The sequence below is a fragment of the Oncorhynchus nerka genome, linkage group LG10, assembly GCF_034236695.1.
Source record: "Oncorhynchus nerka isolate Pitt River linkage group LG10, Oner_Uvic_2.0, whole genome shotgun sequence".
Taxonomy (NCBI): Eukaryota; Metazoa; Chordata; class Actinopteri; order Salmoniformes; family Salmonidae; genus Oncorhynchus; species Oncorhynchus nerka.
This window is the reverse complement of record NC_088405.1, coordinates 39099092-39122873: the sequence shown is the minus strand read 5'-3', so window position 1 is coordinate 39122873 and position 23782 is coordinate 39099092. Positions and strand designations below refer to the sequence as shown.

At 43.9% G+C, this 23782-nt stretch overlaps 1 protein-coding gene across 3 annotated transcripts in view; it reads right to left on the bottom strand.

Annotated features, from left to right (window-relative positions):
* Positions 1–2171: 2171 nt before the first annotated feature.
* Positions 2172–23782, bottom strand: part of LOC115135278 (E3 ubiquitin-protein ligase MARCHF5) — a 44817-nt gene continuing 23206 nt past the window's right edge. For 2 of the 3 annotated variants that reach the window (XM_029669784.2, XM_065023295.1), the window contains 4 exons: positions 8114–8244; positions 7817–8018; positions 7034–7200; positions 2172–2977 (listed from right to left, as the gene is read on the bottom strand). In XM_029669784.2, the coding sequence (XP_029525644.2) occupies positions 2840–2977; positions 7034–7200; positions 7817–8018; positions 8114–8244 (638 nt within the window). In that variant the 3' untranslated portion in view covers positions 2172–2839. The remainder of the gene's footprint in view (positions 2978–7033; positions 7201–7816; positions 8019–8113; positions 8245–23782) is intronic. The other variant, XM_029669785.2, reaches the window with a different exon arrangement.

Below are 23782 nucleotides of genomic sequence, written 5' to 3'. Positions count from 1 at the left end.
ACAAAGGACTGCTATAGAATGTCTGATGGGGTAAACAGATTTAGTATTTTCTCAGGACACCCTTTAAAATAATCATATTTTGTCTGAAGGGTTTCAATAGAGGCCCATGTATGGAGGGTGAAGGTGTAGTCGGGCCTGTGTTTCTCAATATGCACTTCTCACTAAGCAATAAACTGGGGAACCTGAGAGTAGTGTGGCTTTAAACACACTAATGGCCTCTGTACTGTTACGTAGAAGTGGGGGACACTGCATTCTTGAGTCCTTGCTCTCATCCAGCCTGATGGACACTGAAAGGTGGAACTGGCATGTGATGCATGGATAGTACTCATGTCAGTGCCATGTCTGTCTCTATACCATGGCCTAGTCTCTCAGGTGTTAATAAGCCTTGCCAAGTCAAACCACTGGTGGCGTCAACCACTCTTTGATACAGCAAATGTCTCCCATATGTTCTCAGGCCTATATATCAACTAAGGTTAACATAATGTGTTTTACCACAAGGTAGAAACTGACATTTCTTATGGATTTATGTTCAAACTTTTTTCTAAAGGAAGTACAGCTGTATACTGACATACCGAACATTCCCTTGAATTCCACTGGTTTGTTCAGTGCTTACCTTACAATGGTAGGGACCAATAACTGACCTGCAGGCTGTGTTTGTCCTTTGGTAGGAATAAGTCTCTTGCAACTAGTAGTCATTGCTTGCTAATGTATTTAGGGGGAAACCAAGTTGTTTTTCCTCAATAGTTTCCATAAGTAATCCGTATACACTCGAAAATGGGAATAACTGTGCAGGTTCATTTTGCACCAAACAGAGGGACTACCTGAACTTGTCTGATAAATGCTTGTTTTGATTTTGTTGCAAAATGTTTTGCTACGCTGTGCCCTACTGAATACCAGCCTGATCAAATGGAAGGTGGTTCAGTGAGACGGTCAGTGGACACTGCTGTAAATTGGCTGGTTGAGTTACTGCAGACATGTTCAGGGCTCAGTAATGCAGGAGTGCTTAAGTCTTAACATTTTCTCCTGTGTTTATCTAATAAATCACTGTATACTGGAACAAATAGTTGTCTGTTATTGAAATGTCAACGCAGGATTTGTATCCCAGATATAGCTGCCTCCGAAGAGCACACTACATCAACCGAAAGTGTAATCTTTAAGTAATATGCTATGAAATGTGGTTCATTCAAGCTGTTTTACAGTACAGCCATAGTTCCCTTGTTCATGTCTAAGGAATGTGGATTGAATCTGTCCTACAGTGTGCATCTGGACCTTAGAATAGACTCAACACATCCACTTCAAGGTTAGAAAAAATACATTTATAATCTACCATGAAACTATAAATTCAATTTAAGTCACAATACATTTTCTTTACAGTGAATGTAAACGCTGACCTGACCAGAGATTACATCCATCTACCATGCTAAATTAATATTCTAGTGGTTGGTTTATAGCATGCCCTTTTCACACCATTAGATTTAAGGAGTGGGGCAGTTCCACTCACATTTTTTGTTTATTGGACAAGATCGATTCTGTATACTTCCGGCCCGTCCTTGGACACTGCTATCTAACCTCCAAACAAGCTTCAATGCCATACAACACTCCTTCCGTGGCCTCCAACTGCTCTTAAACGCTAGTAAAACCAAATGCATGCTTTTTCAACCGTTCGTTGCCTGCACCCGCACGCCCGACTAGCATCACCACCCTGGATGGTTCCGACCTAGAATATGTGGACATCTATAAGTACCTAGGTGTCTGGCTAGACTGTAAACTCATATCAAACATCTCCAATCTAAAATCAAATCTAGAATCGGCTTTCTATTCCGCAACAAAGCCTCCTTCACTCACCACCTGTATAATGGTTCTACAACTATAGTTGTAATTTTAACCCATTCTGTGACTGCCTTGAGGCAAATGCACACCAATAAACAAATCTGGTTTTAGCAAGGAATTGTGGCGTATTGTGATTTGGGTTAAAAGATATGAGTCAGGTCTATATGAGCCGCTTGCACATTGAATTCGCTCTCATCCCATGAGTAGAAGACATCTGCACTGACTGGCTATTTCATAAGAAGAAAAATAGAAGTGACCTGTAGGGTTATAGATGCGTGGGGAAAAAAATCCCTTACAAATAACAAAAAATAGAATTAATGGGAACACTTGAGGCATACGAGTAAAAAACACCCTCAAAGGTTTAATCCGATACAGCAACTGCAGAATAAATGAAATATGTACAGACAATCACACTTTCATGAGGTTCGTACTATGCTTCTAAAATAGATGAATGATGACTATGCATTTCCACCAATGGAAACATGAGTGGCAATGTCTGAAGAGAGCAGCAGGCAAGATATTCCTTCAAATAATAATCTCTTAGTGATAAAGATACTTTATTCTTATTTCTCTGAAAACACAGGAAAGCAATATTCCTCATTAAACCCTTCACATTGGCAAATTATTTCTAAAACTTTCCTGTCTAATAATCACACCTGTCCCAGATTTATCTTAAAATAAGCAAGCACTGGTTATGTAAAAAAATATATACTCAACTCGCTACTGCAGTGCGGCAGTCACAAAAACAAGTCACATTTGTGTGTGTGTCTGCGTCCGCGCATGTCTGTATTAGTCTACGTGTTTTAAAAACGCAATAGATCATGGCGATAGTCGTACAGCACAAATGTCAGCAGCATAGGACAATGACTCCGCAGAGAGCAGAAACAGAATGTGAGGCAAGGCTGCTCGGAGGGGTACAAGAGGTAGGGGGCAGCAATGATCCCTGTGTCTGTCTGACAGTGTTCCTGCTCAGAGTTCACTGTTCCGCTCCACCCACTCCCCCTTTGTGTCAGTGTGTCTGTCTGTCTGTCCAGGCTTTCTCTGCCTCGGGGAAGTTGAGGATCTTGCGGTGGGCTTGCCTCTGGTACTGCTGCTGTTTGAAGTACACCTTAAACGCTCCCTTGACGGCCACAAACGCAATCCCACCCTGCAGACAGGACACAAAGAACAAAAGGTCAGGGTGAGGGATGGAGTCTTGAGGTCTGACAAACACCGCTCTAGCTCTCACCTTTCACCACAGATGCGGAAGTGCGACATAGGCGGATTGAGATACATCTCTAGCTTAAACTGGCATTTTTTTTGTTGAATTTATGCTAATTAGATTTCTGCGGGGGTGCAGACATCGACCTTAGGGGGTTAAAGGGAACCTGATTGTGAGGGTCTGTGTGGGGCAGAGGAGACGGAATGTCCAGAAGGGGGAGCGCAGGTCATATAACAGACAAGCCCTGCCACTTTGGTTACCTGGCTGGAAGCGCACTCTCAGGTGTGTGTCTAAAACAAGGGTATTCAACTGGGGGTGCTGCAGAGGGTCCGCAAAAATATAACACACAACATTCAAATATTTTACTGACTTACATTTCATATAAGGAAATCAGTCAATTGAAATTAATGAATTAGGCCCTAATCCATGGATTTCGCAGCCATGGGTGGGCCTTAGAGGGATTTGGGGAGCCAGGGCCAGCCAATCAGATTGAGTTTTCCCCCACAAAATGGCTTTATTACAGACAGAAATACTCCTGGGCTGGTGTGGTTACACGTGGTCTGCGGTTGTGAGGCCGGTTGGACGTACTGCAAAATTCTCTAAAACGACATTGGAGGCAGCTTAGAGAAATTAACATTCAATTATCTGGCAACAGCTCTCATTCCTGCGGTCAATCGCACACTCCCTCAAAACGTGAGACATCTGTGGCATTGTGTTGTGTGACAAAACTGAACATTTTAGAGTGGCCTTTTACTGTCTCTAGCACAAGGTGCACCTATGTAATGATCGTGCTTCTTGATGTCACACCTGTCAGGTGGATGGAAAAGGATAAATTCTCACTAACAGGGATGTAAACACTTTTATGCACAACATTTCTGGGATTTTTAAAATTTCAACTCATGAAACATGGGACCAACACTTTACATGTTGGACCCATTCATATTTCTATTCAGTGTATATAAAACGTTATTTTTGGTATGAATATTGCTAGCAACAGAATAAACACATTTTGAATTACATACCTACAGTAGAAGAGGAGAATATCATTTCTAATGATGTCAACTTCATTTCATTTCTCGCAAATTACACTCATTGGAGGCAATTCAACTTTGAAAAAGCACCCGTGGATAGGCTATCAGTGTGGCAATTCCCGCTGGCTGCTGGTAAGCTTTCTTGACTTGGACATACATTTTTACCAACACATGGCTAACCTTTGTTTAACAAACTAAACAGCTGCTCTTAGCAAAAATGTGTTTGGAGTAGAGGTCGACCGATTAAATAGGGACGATTTCAAGTTTTCAATCACCTTGTCGGGGGATCGGTCTCATTAAAGAACGCATTCTTATTTTCAATGACGGCCTAGGAACGGTGGGTTAACTGCCTCGTTCAGGGTCAGAACGACAGATTTTCACCTTGTCGGGGGATCGGTTCCGTTAACTGTAAGGTTGCAAGATTGTTGTTGATTGTTGACAGTAACTAGTCCAATGCTATAACCACCTGCCTCTCGTTGCACTCCACAAGGAGACTGCCTGTTACGCGAATGCAGTAAGCCAAGGTAAATTGCTAGCTAGCATTAAACTTATTTTAGAAAAAACAATCAATCATAAATCACTAGTTAACTACACATGGTTGATGATATTACTAGTTTATCTAGCGTGTCCTGCGTTGCATATAATCTGACTGAACATACGAGTATCTGACTGAGCAGTGGTAGGCAGCCGCAGGCTCGTAAGCATTCATTCAAACAGCACTTTCCTGCATTTTGCCAGCAGCTCTTCGTTGTGCGTCAATCATTGCGCTGTTTGTGACTTCAAGCCTATCAACTCCTGAGATTAGGCTGGTGTAACCAATGTGAAATGGCTAGCTAGTTAGCGGTGTGCGTGTGACAGGTTAAAGGAAATATTCATAGCCTGTTATACATTAAAAAGTATTAGTAAATTCATAGTATGTGAGGATCTTTAAAACATCTAAGGTTAAAAAGATGCATTCAGTATTAGTTGATGCGCACCGCTAATAGCGTTTCAAACGTCACTCGCTCTGAGACTTGGAGTAGTTATTCCTCTTGCTCTGCATGGGTAACACTGCTTCGAGGGTGGCTGTTGTCGATGTGTTTCTAGTTCGATCCCAGGTAGGAGCGAGGAGAGGGACGGAAGCTATACTGTTACACTGGCAATACTAAAGTGCATATAAGAACATCCAATAGTCAAAAGGTTAATGAAATACAAATGGTATAGAGGGAAATAGTCCTATAATTCCTATAACAGCTACGACCTAAAACCTCTTACCTGGGAATATTGAAGACTCATGTTAAAAGGAACCACCAGCTTTCATATGTTCTCATGTTCTGAGCAAGGAATTTAAACATTAGCTTTCTTACATGGTACATATTGCACTTTTACTTTCTTTTTTTGCATTATTTAAACCAAATTGAACATGTTTCATTATTTATTTGAGGCTAAATTGAATTTGATGTATTATATTCAGTATTGTTGTAATTGTCATTATTACAAATAAAAAATATATTTAAAAAAATAGGCCGATTAATCGGCATCTGCTTTTTTGGCCCTCCAATAAATCGGTATCGGCGGTGAAAAATCATAATCGGTCAACCTCTAGTAATGACAAAGCAAAAACAGGTTTGTCAAAATATCACATTTACATAAGTGTTCAGACCCATTACTCAGTACTTTGTTGAAGCTCCTTTGGCAGCGATTACAGCCTCGAGTCTTCTTGGGTATGACGCTACAAGCTAGGAATACCTGTTTTTGGAAAGACTAGGAGAAACCCCGGAGATGTTCGATCGGGTTCAAGTCCGGGCTCTGGCTGGGCCACTCAAGAACATTGAGACTTGTCCCGAAGCCACTCCTGCGTTGTCTTGGCTGTGTGCTTAGGGCCCTAGTCTGAGGTCCTGAGTGCTCTGGAGCAGGTTTTCATCAAGGGTCTATCTGTACTTTGCTCCGTTCATCTTTCCCTCAATCCTGACTAGTCTCCCAGTCCCTGCCACTGAAAAACATCCTCCACAGCATGATGCTGCCACCATCATGCTTCAACGTAGGGATGGTGCCAGGTTTCCTTCAGACATGACGCTTGGCATTCAAGCCAAAGTGTTCAATCTTGGTTTCATCAGACGAGAGAATTTTGTTTCTCATGGTATGGCCACTCTACCATAATGCCCTGACTGGTGGAGTGCTGCAGAGATGGTTGTCCTTCTGGAAGGTTCTCCCATCTCCACAGAGGAACTCTGGAGCTCTGTCAGAGTGACCATAGGGTTCTCTTGGTCACCTCCCTGACCAAGGCCCTTCTCCCCCAATTGCTCAGTTTGGCCGGGCGGCCAGCTCTAGGAAAAGTCTTGGGGGTTCCAAACTTCTTCCATTTAAGAATGATGGGGGCCAGTGTGTTCTTGGGGACCTTCAATGCTGTAGAAATGTTTTGGTAACCTTCCCCAGATCTGTGCCTCAACACAATACGATCTCTGAGCTCTATGGACAATTTCTTCGAACTCATGGCTTGTTTTCTTTCTCTGACATGCACTGTCAACTGTGGGACCTATATAGACAGGTGTGTGCTTTTCCAAATCATGTCCAATCAATTGAATTTACAACAACTGGACTCCAATCAAGTTGTAGAAACATCTGAAGGATTATCAATGGAAACAGAATGCATCTGAGCTCAATAGCAAAGTGTCTGAATACTTATGTAAATAAGGTATTTGTTTTTTTATAAATGTGAGAAGGAAAAAATAATAACCTGTTTTTGCTTGGTCATTATGGGGTATTGTGTGTAGATTGATGAGGACAATGTTTTATTTAATCAATTTTTGAAAAAGGCTGTAACGTAACAAAATGTGGGAAAAAAGGAGGAGGTCTGAATACTTTCCGAATGTACTGTATAGCCATTGCAAAAACCCTGCAATCACTAAATAGGAGATAACTACAATGACCCAGGCCCACAGTCTCTTTGTGTATGACTGACATGACACACATGTTTGTTTTTGTTACCCACCAGGATGGTCCTCTGCAGGTTGGAGTTGACGCTGCTGAACATGAGTTTGCCTACGATGGTGGCGATGGTGGGAAAGACCAGAGCGCCACATAGGATTCTAGTGGCTGACACGTGGTCTGCCAGGGGGCTGGCCTCTGCCGGGATACGAGGCACTGGACACCCAATCCCTGAGAGAGACCGAGAGGAGGGGGCAGGGTAAGGATGGGGGTTTGGTGCATTGTGGGTGTTGATGTTTTGCCAATACATCTTCACAAAGCTAGATATGCCGCACAATACACACAAAAGCACATTCATCAAGTGATGAGTATATGCATCAGTCTGTACCAGTTGGAGTTGGTATCTCTAGTTCGGGCAGCCGACTGGGGGTAGAGGAGTGCTTTTGCCCAGCAAGCTGAGCCTGGAGAGAGAAAAGGTTGTCGGGTTTCTCCCCTCACCAATCACTACCTTGATGAGATCAGTGGGACCCCCACCCCACTACTGGACCTACCCACCACCACCACCAGCCCCAACGGACGGACCACCTCGTAGTACTCTTTTATCCCCAACAAACACTGCACACACCCTGGGAAAGCCACAGTGTTCACACAAAATAAATCAGACATTTATCATGCGCACAAAAAGCTCAATGTTGTGCACAAAATTTTGTTTTTCTTTAACACAGGTAGCATCATCTATCAAGATCTTTATCACCCACTCTTCATCATACAGACACACACAATGAATAAGCTGAACTCCACCCATTTTAGTAGAACACTGGTGTTGCGGAACGGTGGGCATCCCTACCAATGTGTCCTTTCTGACCTGGGAAGATGCTGTTGAGGATCTGCAGCTTGTTGGAGTACTTCCTCCAGAAGCGCAGCACGTAGTCCTCCCAGCGGATCATCTTCCCCAGGATCAGCATGACGGGGATGGTGGGCAGGCCGATGAGCAGGAACAGGGGGTCTGCCCGCTCCATCACGTCCAGGCCCTCCTTATGGCCCACCACCTGGGCACAGGGACAGAGGGGACACCATGGTCAAGCCGTAGTCTGCCGTACTGTTAATAAACACAGCCGTGTGTGTTTTATTTTTATGGTCTCACCTGCATGACAGTGACGGCCCCGTAGGTGACAGCAGTCCAGTAAATGGAGCCCACCATGATGCCAGCGGCGGTGAAGGGACAGGCCTTGGAGATTAGCCGGTCCGCCAGGTCTAGCACATACACCACCGGCCCTGGAGGGATACAGAAAGATAGTGTGTTACCGATTGTAAAAACAGGGTTGGGAAGGGTGTTGTCCCCTCTGTGGCCTGGGTCATATTCATTAGGGCACACCGTAGTGTCGGTTTTCAATCACTGGCCATTTGTGTTATTTATGTTATGTTTTTACAGTGAAAAGGGGCAAAGCAGAGCCTGTCTAGAACTCTACAAATAGCTCATGCTGATGTAAAGAAGAGTCCTTAACAGATGACAGTTTGGGATTGTCTCTCCAGCAGGGGTCATAAGATTCCTGGTGGTACTGTAGAATGCTTAGTGGGGGTGTCAGTCATTCCATGGATGCCCTTGTGTCTGCTGTTTTTTTCTTTCAATTAAGACCTAGACTAGGGAATCCCAAATGTTTACACTCCGGCCCCACTTCAAGCATTGGGGAACATCACCCCCCCCCCAAACACGCACGTCCATTTCTATGGGCACAAGCACTGTTCACACACTTCTTTGTTGGCAGAGAGAACATTTTGCAGGTTTAAAGCTCATTTCCTGCAAGTCTACACATTTTGTCAAGGGGTGCAGAGAACATACACTGTTTTAAAGCTCATTTTCTTACAATTCTATACATTGTGCCATGTCTCATGTGTATTCGTGTGATATTTGATAGCTTCAAACAAAACATTACAACAAAATCTATGGCCTAAAAAAAAAAAAAAAAAAAAAACTTTAGCTGATCTGAACGTTTCTAACAAGTTATAATAAGCTCTCTAAAAAGGTATGTAATGACTGACATGACTGGTGGAAAACTGATGCACTACCCAATTTTGAAAATGCACCCTCGCGCGCCCCAGTTTGGCCGCCACTGACCGAGAGTGCAAACACTCGACCCTCTGTGGAATGAATTTGACACCTGTGGTATACACCATCCACCCTACTCGCAGACACTAACCCGTGTCCTAAGTACAATGAACGTAGCCCTACTTGAAGTACAAATGAGAAAGTGATGTCTTCAGTAATGAGGAAAAACACATACGCTACATGGTCAAAAGTATGTGGACGCCTGCTCGGCCAACAACTCATTCCAAATGTCATGGGGCATTAATATGGAGTTTGCTGCCCTTTGCTGCTATAACAGCCTCCACTCTGGGAAGGCTTTCCCCTAAATGTTGGAACACTGCTGCTGGGACTTGCTTCCATTCAGCCACAAGAGTATTAGTGAGCTCGGGCACTGATGTTGGGCAATTAGGCCTGGCTGGCAGTTGGCCTTCCAATTTTTCACAATGGTGTTCGATGGGGTTGATGCCAGGGCTCTGTGCAGGCCAGTCAAGTTCTTCCACACTGATCTGAACAAACCATTTCTGTATGGACCTTGTTTTGTGCATGGGGGCATTTTCATGCTGAAACAGGAAACTGTTGCCAAAGTGGGAAGCATAGAATAATCTAGAATGTATGCTGTACGATTAAGATTTCCCTTCACTGGAACTAAAGATGCCTAGCCTAAACCATGAAAAACAGCCTCACACCATTATTCCTCCTCCACCAAACTTTACAGGTGGCACTATGCATTAGGGCAGGTAGCGTTCTCCTGGCATCCGCCAAATCCAGATTTGTCCGTCAGACAGCCAGATGGTGAAGCGTGATTCATCGCTCCAGACAACGCGTTTCCACTGCTCCAGAGTCCAATAGCGGCGAGCTTTACACCCCTCCAGCCAACACTTGGCATTGCACATGGTGATCTTAGGCTTGTATGTGGCTGCTCAGCCATGGAAACCCATGAAATGAAGCTCCTGACGAACAGTTCTTGTGCTGACGTTGCTTCTAGAAGCAGTCAGGAACTTTGTAGTGAGTGTTGCAATCGAGGAAAGACGATTTTTACAGGCTTCAGCACTTTGTGGTCCCGTTCTGTGTCCACTTCCCGACTGAGCCGGTGTTGCTCCAAGAAGTTTCCACTTCACAACAACAGCAGTTACAGTTGACGGGGGCAGCTCTAGCAAGGCAGACATTTGGAAAGGTGGCATCCTATGGACGATGCCACATTGAAAGTCACTGAGCTCTTCAGTAAGGCCATTATACTGCCAGTGTTCGTCTATGGAGATTGCATGGCTCTGTGCTCGATTTTATACACCTGTCAGCAACAGCAAATCGCAGAGTCCACTAATGTGAAGGGGTGTCCACCATACCTTTGACCATGTAGTGTAGATACATGTAGGCACGCACATAGGCCACAATCGTGAGATATTCAACGAGTAAGGTAACTTCAACAGTGAGGGAAAGCACACAGAATAAACCAAAGAAAGACACACCGTTGTGAGACATTATTAAAGTACAATGAGTAATGTGATTTCAGCAACGTGGAAACGCTCAAAAGAATGAGCTTCCTTTATTCAGCATTCCTGTTGTGCTCAGAGCAAAAGCATTTGAAGTATTGGGTTTGACTGGAAAACATTTGCGCTGGAATGTGTAGCAAAAGAGGATTAGGCAGAGGAGAGAAATGGATTGTTATTTAGATGAAGGCTGCCAATTTTACCATGGCTGTGGAACACCTTCACAGTGTTAGAGGGAGACCATGTGTGTGAACCTGGCTCTAACTGTCATAAGAACAGGCCTGTATCATGCTATAGGAACAGGCCTGTGTCCAAGATCAGATTAGGCAGCCACTCTGTGTCATATATAGCAGCCTACCCCATATGACCCCTTAGACAGTCAAGTAATAGCTATGACCTCCATCTAACCTTTTTCATCCTCCTCTCTCACATTCCAGAGCAATCAGGGGAAATCCTTCAATATCTACGGGGACGAGAGGCAAACCTGCTTTACAGGAGACCAGTGGAGGACACTAAAGGGAGAGAGGGGGCCAGGATATCAGGTCTCTTTGATGTGAAGGATTGTCCTCATCGATGGCTATGCTGAGCTGTCTTTTTACTTTATTTTTTAAATTTTTTAAGTAGGCGACATGCCCAAAGTGTCACTTGGAAGACTTTAACGCTGCGTCATTGTTTGAGTTACCCGGCCACGGCAACAGCATCAGTTTGACTTTGAATGTGGAATGTTTTAGTGATCCTCAACGAGGCCAATGAGCTGATTATGTGGCCCTACTTGGCACTGTTGCCATGGCACCTGTAGCAGAGCCCATCCCCCTCTGCTGGAGCAGAACCACTGGTCATATCCAACTCAGACTTGTCTCCCTAGGCAGACAGGTTGCCTCCCACATGAACAATGTTCAAGTGCTGTTGCCCAAGGTCTGGGATTTCAGAGAGACACCAAATCAGTACACAGACACTGTACACTACTCTTGCAGGGTTTCTTCTGCATAGAAAAGTCTTGGGCGGGCCACCTTAGTGTTTAGTGTCCAAAGAGTGATAAATTAACATATATATATATATATATATACAATCTTGGCACACGTTTTAAGTATATATGGTCGTTTTAAGTTTACACTGTAAAATGTCCGTCCACCCAAAAAATACAAATAATTGTGTTTGATATACACTGCTCAAAAAAATTAAGGGAACACTAAAATAACACATCCTAGATCTGAATGAATGAAATATTCTTATTAAATACTTCTTTACATAGTTGAATGTGCTGACAACAAAAATAACACAAAAATGATCAATGGAAATCAAATGTATCAACCCATGGAGGTCTGGATTTGGAGTCACACTCAAAATTAAAGTGGAAAACCACACTACAGGCTGATCCAGCTTTGATGTAATGTCCTTAAAACAAGTCAAAATGAGGCTCAGTAGTGTGTGTGGCCTCCACGTGCCTGTATGACATCCCTACAACACCTGGGCATGCTCCTGATGAGGTGGCGGATGGTCTCCTGAGGGATCTCCTCCCAGACCTGGACTAAAGCATCCGCCAACTCCTGGACAGTCTGTTGGTGGATGGAGCGAGACATGATGTCCCAGATGTGCTCAATCGGATTCAGGTCTGGGGAACGGGCGGGCCAGTCCATAGTATCAATGCCTTCCTCTTGCAGGAACTGCTGACACACTCCAGCCACATGAGGTCTAGCATTGTCTTGCATTAGGAGGAAGACATGTGACTAACAAAAATTGAATAATGTGTCCCTGAACAAGGGGGGGGGGGGTCAAAATCAACAGTCAGTATCTGGTGTGGCCACCAGCTGCATTAAGTACTGCAGTGCATCTCCTCATGGACTGCACCAGATTTGCCAGTTCTCTTCCACCAAGGCACCTGCAAGTTCCCAGACATTTCTGGGGGAATGGCCCTAGCCCTCACCCTCCGATCCAACAGGTCCCAGATGTGCTCAATGGGATTGATATCCGGGCTCTTTGCTGGCCATGGCAGAACACTGACATTCCTGTCTTGCAGGAAATCACTCACAGAACGAGCAATATGGCTGGTGGCATTGTCATGCTGGAGGGTTAGATCAGGATGAGCCTGCAGGAAGTGTTGAGATTGCCTGCAATGACAACAAGCTCAGTCCGATGATGCTGTGATACACCGCCCCAGACCATGACGGACCCTCCACCTCAATCCAGAGGCCTCAGTGTAACGCACATTCCTTCGACGATAAACGGGAATCCGACCATCACCCCTGGTGAGACAAAACCGCGACTCGTCAGTGAAGAGAACTTTGCCAGTCCTGTCTGGTCCAGCAAAGGTGGGTTTGTGCCCATAAGCAACGTTGTTGCCAGTTATGTCTGGTGAGGACCTGCCTTACAACAGACCTACAAGCCCTCAGTCCAGCCTCTCTCCAGCCTATTGCGGACAGTCTGAGCACTGATGGAGGGATTATGCGTTCCTGGTGTAACTCGGGCAGTTGTTTTTGCCATCACTGGCAACAACATTGCATATGGGTACAAACCCAACGTTGCAGGTGTGATGTTCGAATGTACTGATCCTGTGCAGATGTTGTACGGACATTGCAATTTATTGCCCTGGCCATATCTGCAATCCTCATGCCTTCTTGCAGCATGCCTAAGAAACGTTCACGCAGATGAGCAGGGACCCTGGGCATCTTTCTTTTGGTGTTTTGCATAGTCAGTAGAAAGGCCTCTTTAGTTTCCTAAGTTTTCATAACTGACTTTAATTGACTACCACCTTTAAGCTGTTAGTGTCTTAATAACCATTCCACAGATGCATATTCATTAATTATTTATGGTTCATAGAACAAACATGGGAAACAGTGTTTAAACCCTTCACAATGAAGTTCTGTGAAGTTATTTGGATTTTTACGAATTATCTTTGAAAGACAGGGTCCTGAAAAAGGGGCGTTTCTTATTTTGCTGAGTTTGTAAACATACACACAGCCATCGCAAATATTCAGACCCATTGAATTGTCCACATTTTGTTAGGTTACAGCCTTATTCTAAAATTGATTTAAAATGTGTTTTTCCCCCTTCATCAATCTACACACAATACCAAATCAAAGTCAAGTTAAGGCATTTTTGCAAATGTATGATAAAAAAAACCCGGAATTATTACATTTACATAAGTATTCAGATTCTTTACTCATGAGTACTGTCTTCTTGGCACACCTTTATTTGGAGAGTTTCTCCCATTCTTCTCTGCAGATCCTCTCAAGCTCTGCCAGGATGTATGGAGAGCGTCACTGCACAGCTATTTTCATGTCTCTCCAAAGATGTTCGATCGGGTTCAAGTCCGGGCTCTGGGGGGGGCCACTCAAGGACATTCAGAGACTTGTCCCGAAGCAACTCCTGCATTGTCTTGGCTATGTGCTTAGGGTCATTGTTCTCCAGTCTGGGGTCCTGAGCACTCTGGAGCAGGTTTTGTACTTCTCTCCATTGATCTTGACTAGTCTCGCCGCCCTTGCTGCTGAAAAACATCCCCACAGCATGTTGTTTCCACCACCATGCTTCACCGTAGGGTTTGGTGCCAGGTTTTCTAGGGTTTGGTGCTAGACGTGACACTTGGCATTCAAGCCAAAGAGTTCAATCTTGGTTTCATCAGACCATAGAATCTTGTTTCTTATGGTCTGAGAGTCTTTAGGTGCCTTTTGGCAAACTCCAAGCGGGCTTTCATGTGCCTTTTACTGAAGAGTGTTTTCCATCTGGCCACTACCAGAAAGCCCTGATTGGTGGAGTGCTGCAGAGATTGGAGAACCTTCCAGAAGGACAACCATCTGGGTCATCTCCCTGACCAAGGCCCTTCTCCAATTGCTCAGTTTGGCCAGGCAGCCAGCTTTAGGAAGAGCTTTGGTGGTTCCAAACTTCTTCCATTTAACAATGATGGAGCAAAGTACAGAGAGATCCTTGATGAAAACCTGCTCCAGTGCGCTCAGGAACTCAGACTGGGGAGAAGGTTCACCTTCTGACAGAACAATGACCCTAAGCACACAGCCAAGACAACGCAGGAGAGACCTGAAAATAACTGTGCAGCGATGCTGCCCATCCAACCTGACAGAGAATAATGGGAGAAACTCCCCAAATACAGGTGTGCCAAGTTGGTAGCGTCATACCCAAGAAGAGACTAAAGGCTGTAAAAGCTGGCAAAGGTGCTTCAACAAAGTACTGAATAAAGGGTCTGAAAACTTATGTAAATGTGATATGTTTTTATTTTTAATACATTTGCTATGTCACTATGGGGTAGTGTTTGAAGATTGAGGAGGGAAAAAAACGATTTAATACATTTTTACAATTCTGTGAAGTAAGAAAATGTGCCGAACAACATTGCATTCACTGGCAGGACAATTCAAGCAAAGCCAATGTGGCGATAATGTATTGGGCCTATAGTAGAGGTCGACCGATTATGATTTTTCAACGCCGATACCTATTATTGGAGGACCAAAAAAAAGCAGATACCTATTTTTTAATTTTTTTAATCTGACTATTTTTTTTCTTTATTTGTAATAATGCCAATAACAACAATACTGAATGAACACTTCTTTTAACTTAATATAATACATCAATAAAAATCTATTTAGCCTCAAATAAATAATGGAACATGTTCAATTTGGTTTAAATAATGCAAAAACAAAGTGTTGGAGAAGAAAGTAAAAAGTGCAATATGTGCCATGTAAAAATGCAAACATTTAAGTTCCTTGCTCAGAACATGAGAACATATGAAAGCTGGTGGTTCCTTTTAACATGAGTCTTCAATATTCCCAGGTAAGACGTTTTAGGTTGAAGTAATTATAGGACTCTCTCTCTATACCATTTGTATTTCATATAACTTTGACTATTGGATGTTCTTATAGGCACATTAGTATTGCCAGTGTAACAGTATAGCTCCCGTCCCTCTCCTTGCTCCTACCTGGGCTCGAACCAGGAACACATCGACAACAGACACCCTCAAAGCAGCGTTACCCATGCAGAGCAAGGGGAATAACTACTCCAAGTCTCAGAGCGAGTGACATTTGAAACGCTATTAGCGCGCACCCTGCTAACTAGCTAGCCAACCATTAATATGGTTGAATACGGAAACTATCATTTCGAAAACAAAACATTTATTCTTTCAGTGAAATACAGAACCGTTCCGTATTTTATCTAAAGGGTGGCATCCCTAAGTAAATATTCTTGTTACATTGCACAAACTTAAATGTTATGTCATAATTACGTAAAATTCTGGAAAATTAGTTCGCAATGAGCTAGGCTGCCCAAACTGTTGCATATACCCCGACTCTGCGTGCAATGAACGCAAGAAAAGTGACACAATTTCACCTCGTTAATATTGCCTGCTAAACTGGATTTCTTTTAGCTAAATATGCAGGTTTAAAAATATATACTTCTGTGTATTGATTTTAAGAAAGGCATTGGTGTTTAAGGTTTGGTACAGTGGTGCAACGATATTGCTTTTTTTGCATCCCCCTGCGTTGCATCGATTATATGCAACGCAGGACACGCTAGATAAACTAGTAATATCATCAACCATGTGTAGTTAACTAGTGATTATGATTGATTCTTTTTTGTAAGATAAGTTTAATGCTAGCTAGCAACGTACCGTGGCTTCTTACTGCATTTGCGTAACAGGCAGGGTCCTCGTGGAATGCAATGAGAGGCAGGTGGTTAGAGCGTTGGCCTAGTTAACCGTAAGGTTGCAAGATTGAATCCCGGAGCTGACAAGGTAAAAAGCTGTCCTTCTGCCCCTGAACAAGGCAGTTAAGCCACCGTTCCTAGGCCGTCATTGAAAATAAGAATGTGTTCTTGACTGACTTGCCTAGTTAACCTTTCCTGGGATATGTGGGATGCTAGCAGAGCGACAAAGTCAAATAAATTACTACAAAAATCAAACTTTCATGAAATCACACATGTAAGATACCAAATTAAAGATACACGTGTTGTGAATCCAGCCGACATGTCAGATTTCAAAAAGGCTATTCGGCGAAAGCAAACGATGCTATTATTTGAGGGTAGCACCTCCGTTAACAAAGAGAGAAAACATATATTTCAACCCTGCAGGCGCGACACAAAATAAAAATATAAATCATGCCTTACCTTTGACGAGCTTCTTTTGTTGGCAGTCCAATATGTCCCATAAACATCACAAATGGTCCTTTTGTTCGATTAATTCTGTCGATATATATCCATAATGTCCATTTATTTGGCGCGTTTGATCCAGAAAAACACCGGTTCCAACTTACTGCAAAATATCTCAAAAGTTACCTGTAAACTTTGCCAAAACATTTCAAACTACTTTTGTAATACAACTTTAGGTATTTTCTAAAGTAAATAATCAATAAAGTTGAAGACAGGATGATCTGTGTTCAATACAGGAAGAAAACAAACTGACACTACCTTTCTAGTCATGCGCCTCTATCTAACAGTACACTTGAAGTGACCCTCGTTTTGAACAGGGCTTCTTCATTACACAAAGGAAAAACCTCAACCATTTTCTAAAGACTGGTGACATCCAGTGGAAGCAGTAGGAACTGCAAGAAGGTCCCTTAGAAATCTGGATTCCCAAAGAAACCACATTGAAAAGAGAATGGCCCCCCCCAAAAATCGTAATGTTTTTTCCTCTGGGTTTCGCCTGCTACATACGTTCTGTTATACTCACAGACATGATTCAAACCGTTTTAGAAACTTCTGAGCGTTTTCTATCCAAATCTACGAATACTATGCATATCTTATTTTCTGGGGTTGAGGAGCGGGCAGTTGAATTTGGGCATGCATTTCATCCGGACGTGAAAATACTGCCCCGGCACCAAGAAGTTAGTTTTTTTATATATAAAAAAAATATAAACAATAATCAACCACGGCCATTCCGATTAATCGATCGACCTCTAGCCTAAAGCTTACTGCACAAACCTCATTGCAACAGTACTCTATTTCATTGGTTAATGTTGAATAGGCTTACGTTTTTCCTGTTAAAGAAAAATATGAGCGGTAGATCTCGGCTTGCATTTTGACTCCGTGATCTAAACTCAGAAAAGGTTGGTGACCACTGTTCTAGAGTTTTCCCTGTTAACACTATCAACGTTTCCCTTTACTGTGGCAATTAGGACCGAATCAATGCAATATTAGCTGCTTTCAATGCAACATACAGATACAAAACTAACTACGCAAGAGATTTTGTTGTAGGCAGAATGCCTTTGGAGTACGATTCTATTGCATTAACATGCACTACTCAGCCCATACTTTACAGATCGGTGTGGCATTAACAATCAGAGCTGCAGTTGGCCTATATGCAAATATACCACAGCCATATATGGATCCTGTGCCACTTACTTTGAACTGGACTGCGTTTACAGCATGAGCGGTCGTGAGTAGATGCACTTGTTTTGAGATCAAAGCGAGAGCGGCATGTAGCCACATGTGCACAATTTGTTCATATCCTTTGCTAGTTAGTGAGTTATTAGCCCAGTTATAGATCATTTGTAGTCAGCAATAAGCAACAATTGGCGCATGCACGTTGACATGGTCGCCAGTTGGACGGCGTTTCCTCCTGACACATTGGTGCGGCTGGCTTCCGGGATAAGCGAGCAGCGTGTCAAGGAGCAGTGTGGCTTGGCAGGGTCATGTTTCGGGAGGACACATGGCTAAAGACCTTGGCCTCTCCCGAGTCTGTAAGGGAGTTGCAGCGATGGGACAAGACTGTAACTAACCGATTGGATATCACAAAACTGAGGAGAAAAGGGGGTACATTTATAAAAATAAAAATATGAAAAGTTAATGTCAAGCCATGCATGTTTTTTTTCTCTTTCAAAAGTCTCATGGAATGTAGACCTAAATTGAACACTACACATTGGCTGAATGACAGAACAGCTATTTCCATGTTAAAATGTTTTCTCCATAGCCTACATGGCCACTGTTTAAACTTAAAGCAGGTACAGCCTCCGTGTCCACAGTAAACGTTCGCTGGAAGTTGCATAGAATTTTCCCAATGTTCAAGTTGGCGCTTAGCAGAGCTGAAACTTGCTCAGTGCCCCCAAAAATTTGAGGTTACATTGGTGGTGACCACAATTGGTCAAATAATCCAGCAATGCCCACTGCTAAAACGTCAGGGACTTTGCATTGAATGCCTATAGTGACGCTGTCATTTTTGGAGAAAGCCGTAAAATCAGGTCTCAAATGTAGGAACAATGGTGCAGTAGAGATGGTGCAACAGAGACCTGAAGGAACAATGGAAGTGTGACGCGTCACCTCAAAGCTTCCAACAGGCACAACGGGGAACAAACACTTAATTTCTTAAAGTAGTTAAACACATTGGCCTCCTGTATCCTGTCAGTTCTGCCACTTTCCAGGGTTGTGCTTTAGTGCACCTATGTTTGCCAACCAGATTGATCTCATGCCTCTTCAACACATTAATCTGGGCATATTTTGATGACACCGCCGGAATCCCTTCCGCTTTGTCCCTGCCTAAGCATTATGCCATCCACAGCCAGAGGGAACTGGGTCACACTTAATGGCTATTGGCAAAAAGGAAAGCGAAGCAATTAATTTCAGCGCTTGGTAGCAAATTCCTAATTAACATAACTAAAAGAGAGTGGATGGGATGGAGAGAAACTGCTACTGCATCCCACTTTCTCACTGGCGGGCAGGCATGTTGGCACACTGTTCCAACCTACTTTTTTTTACCCTCTCACAGAAGAGCCAGCAAGGACACGGCGTTCCTCATTTCACACCACCGGCCAAATCAGAATGATAGCGTGGTTGGAAATCATCAGTTGCTGAGGTAAAAAAAAAAAATAACTTGCGCTAACTTACCATACCAGTGCCACGGCTAACTGCACTTTTCTACTTGAAATCTCAGAGTTTACAGCCCAAAACAAGCAGAGAAAAACCTAACACGAGTGGTGTGCTATAGCCAAACACATCCACCACGGTGTAAATCCATCAATGTGATGCTGCACTAACCTGAGGCCCGGCCCTGAGAGTAGGAACATGAGTAACGCCAGTCAGGCTAACAAATGAGCTGGGATCAGCAGAGCGCAACGACAAAATAACTACACGCCAGCAAGCTTACCACCCAGCACCCATCTCTTCACCAATTGAAAGTTGTGCTCTAATGTCTGTGAGCTGCGAAAGTGCCATGTTTCTGAGGCTGATTAAAGTCACTGAAACACCTTTAAAAGCCATTCCCAACTGATGGAGAAGTAAACACATTTTTTCCCCCCTTTCTAAAAGTTGACTTCTACTTTTAGCAGTCAGATGGGTGACTATAAATCCAGACACAGAAGCTGTTTAGTCCCGTGTCTGTCTGTTGGCCTATGCCACAGTGATCAAGCCCAGAACACAGACTAGTACTTTACATTAGAAGACTGTAGGAAGGAGCCAGCAACATTGTGCTGTTGTTTTTGTGTTCAATTGAGTGCAGCACTGTGCTTACTTCAAACTATAATGCACATGTTTATGTATCCTAAGCATACAAATGAAGACAGGCATCCTATTAAACTCTAATTCTATGAAGGCAGCCGTGTTCATCTCAAAAAAGGTAGGAGGCGGCCCCCGGGTGAGGTGCGGTGATGTAGCCTAGCACATAAACGCACAGAGGAACCCAGGTAAAGCTCTACAGCACAAGTTGTGAAACAAGATGTGCAAAAAAAAAAAATCAGACTTAACTAATCAATTAAACACTACTGACAACCCCAGAGAGACCCACTGAGGCAATACTAGCACACTATCCTCGGGTGTCCATCGAGTCTGCCTGAGCAGAATACTGTGTTGAGTTCAGGTGGAGAAAAAAAAAAGCACATGTCAGACAGTGTGACATCACGACCTCTGGTAGCCGAGTCATAATGTGGCTGCTGAAGTCTAATGATGCCACGGTGGAGTTACATAAAATGTCAGAGTGTCTTGGAGCGCATGTCTATTGACTTGCAGACAATTAAACAAATGATTGGTTGAAAAAAAGAGACTCTTTGTATCTCTTCACGGTAAAGTCAAGAAACCTGAAATCAAAAGAGAATTTTGGATTGAGTAGCGCATTTTGTTTGCCAACAATACTTTGACATGAAGGCGCCAAAGTGTTTGTTGCGCACGACAGTTACTAAAACAATGTAACTTGTTAACAGTGTTTCTACCGTGAATAAAGCTGCCCATTTAAAGGTATATGCTCTAGTGATGTGAAATATATTATTAGAATGATCGAAGTGTTGGTAGAGTATAATCAAATCAAATTTATATAGCCCTTCGTACATCAGATGATATCTCAAAGTGCTGTACAGAAACCCAGCCTAAAACCCCAAACAGCAAACAATGCAGGTGTAAAAGCACGGTGGCTAGGAAAAACTCCCTAGAAAGGCCAAAACCTAGGAAGAAACCTAGAGAGGAACCAGGCTATGTGGGGTGGCCAGTCCTCTTCTGGCTGTGCCGGGTAGAGATTATAACAGAACATGACCAAGATGTTCAAATGTTCATAAATGACCAGCATGGTCGAATAATAATAAGGCAGAACAGTTGAAACTGGAGCAGCAGCACAGTCAGGTGGACTGGGGACAGCAAGGAGTCATCATGTCAGGTAGTCCTGGGGCACGGTCCTAGGGCTCAGGTCCTCCGAGAGAGAGAAAGAAAGAGAGAATTAGAGAGAGCATATGTGGGGTGGCCAGTCCTCTTCTGGCTGTGCCGGGTGGAGATTATAACAGAACGTGACCAAGATGTTCAAATGTTCATAAATGACCAGCATGGTTGAATAATAGTAAGGCAGAACAGTTGAAACTGGAGCAGCAGCATGGCCAGGTGGACTGGGGACAGCAAGGAGTCATCATGTCAGGTAGTCCTGGGACATGGTCCTAGGGCCCAGGCCAGTTGAAACTGGAGCAGCAGCATGGCCAGGTGGACAGCAAGGAGTCATCATGTCAGGTAGTCCTGGGGCATGGTCCTAGGGCTCAGGTCCTCAGAGAGAGAAAGAAAGAGAGAAGGAGAGAATTAGAGAACGCACACTTAGATTCACACAGGACACCGAATAGGACAGGAGAAGTACTCCAGATATAACAAACTGACCCTAGCCCCCCGACACATAAACTACTGCAGCATAAATACTGGAGGCTGAGACAGGAGGGGTCAGGAGACACTGTGGCCCCATCCAAGGACACCCCCGGACAGGGCCAAACAGGATGACAGCATTTAACCTATCTCACGCTGCTTCCTTGTGCCGGTGTGAGGCAGATTAGTCCACTTGTCACCAAGGAACATTTATTGGTTGACGGGAATAACCAAAGTGATTCATTATTGCAGGGGTGAATTAATTCATGAATGTGTATCGTGACTTAAAAGTTGAAGTTATGGCACAAGTTATTGAAGTGTGCGTGCTTATGTAAAACCGTTGTTTATAATGTTATATTAATATATCCATGAGAAATTAGGCCTTTATGGTAGAAATGTGTTTTGGGGCTATCATGATGGAACATTCCTAGCTGAAAGGAGTTCCTGGAAAGAGTGTTTAGCTACTCAGTTGGCTTTTGCCTGGGGGAGAGCAGGCTGGACAGGTAATATGTTGGCTATTGTAGAGTTATACCCGAGTTTCATCCTAGGCAATAGTTTATACTGAGAATATGTTTGATTTATTCAAGTCTCTGTCAACATCCTGTTTGTTATTTTCTGTACAAAGTTTATTGGCCAATTAGTCCTGCACCTGTTAATATTGTAAATAAAAGCCTCTAAGAGAGGTGAGCACCAGAACATTCTGTCTGTCAACTGACTGTCCGATCCGCTGCTTCGGGAACTGCTTTCACACAGAGGAAAGCAATTTCTCTGAGCGTTTCCAGTCCCCAGGGCAGGCAGGGTATTACAGAGGAGAATTGGGAGTCGCCAGGCAGATGGCTGCTCCAGGTGGTAGGATGGCAGCGTCAGTGTGTTGCTGATTCATTGGGTGCTGTCTGGGCCGTTGGGTATTTCTCGGGCCTGGGTTTTTAGTGATTCATCAGCAGCAGTGGCGGGCAACCCCGGTCTCCTCTCCGGCCGTTGGTTGATGAGCTGCTCTCCTCATACTTTGGCCTAATTTCCTTCTCTCCCTCCCACTCTCTCTACACCTCTGTCTGAACACAGGGGTAGGCAAAGGAAGAATGCTTAGGGGAGGAGGCAGACTGGTACAATTCAATGACTGGGCCTCTCCTCTTTCTCTCGTGCCATCTCACATCGTTTCCCCATCTACCAACAATCCCATCCCCATCTTGTACCCGCTCTCTGCCTCCTACACAGCCTGGTGGGTATCTACCTCAGTCTCTGGTACCTGGAGAAGGACACTGTCTCTTCCTCTCCTCGTCCCTCACACATAGGTGATGACCAGTAGATTGGTCTGGGCCTTGGCAGATGGCGTAAATAAAAATGCCCATCTGTATGCTCCCTGGCCTTCTGCGGGAAGTTATCATCCCAGTGTCGGGAAAGTCTCCGAAAGCTTTCAGAGGACTTTCACGCGCTGTTAAATCGAAGTTAACATAAGCCCCTATGAGCCGGTGTACACGACTCAATAAACGATGAGCGATCGAGGCCTAAGCCTACTACACGATTCTACGAAGGACGTCATCTTTCAACAGACTAGGGCACATTGAAGGCCCTGTCCAAATAACCCATTGCCTCACGACCCCTCATCTAATCACTGTTACTGCCTGGAAAAAACACTGGGGTAATTCAAAAGAAAAAGGAACACAAACAAAACTTGTGGAGGATGTGTGTGTAGGGGAACTGATGAACTTGATAAACATTTAGGCCACATTTCATGATGACTAATCTGGTGAAGACGCTGGCCAAAAAAAACAACTGACCACAAAGAAGTTCTACTGATCAGCCGGATAGCAAAGGGGGGCGATGAAAACAAAGTGTCCAGAACAAGTCTTCAGTAGCTACTGAATGGGAATGAGAGATTAGTTCCTCTCTCTCTCTGTGTGTGTCTATGTGTGTGTGTGGAGGGGGGAAAACGAGCCCAACATCTCTTTTTCTTCTCCCTTCACCTGTTTTGAAGGTTAACCGGATAAATGTACCGGTGGGGGCAAGGGCAGAGAGTGACAGACAGACTTATCCCAAAATAACCATGCAGGCAGCAGGCACGGTGGGCCTCAGGAGAGAAGACAGAGACAAGGTTATTTACTGAACATGCAAGCAGGCCCAGTGTCAGGCTAACACAGATAGGCTACTCTATACACCCAATAACCATTAACATATTGGGAGAAAGAGAGAGAGTAATGCCCATCTGGAA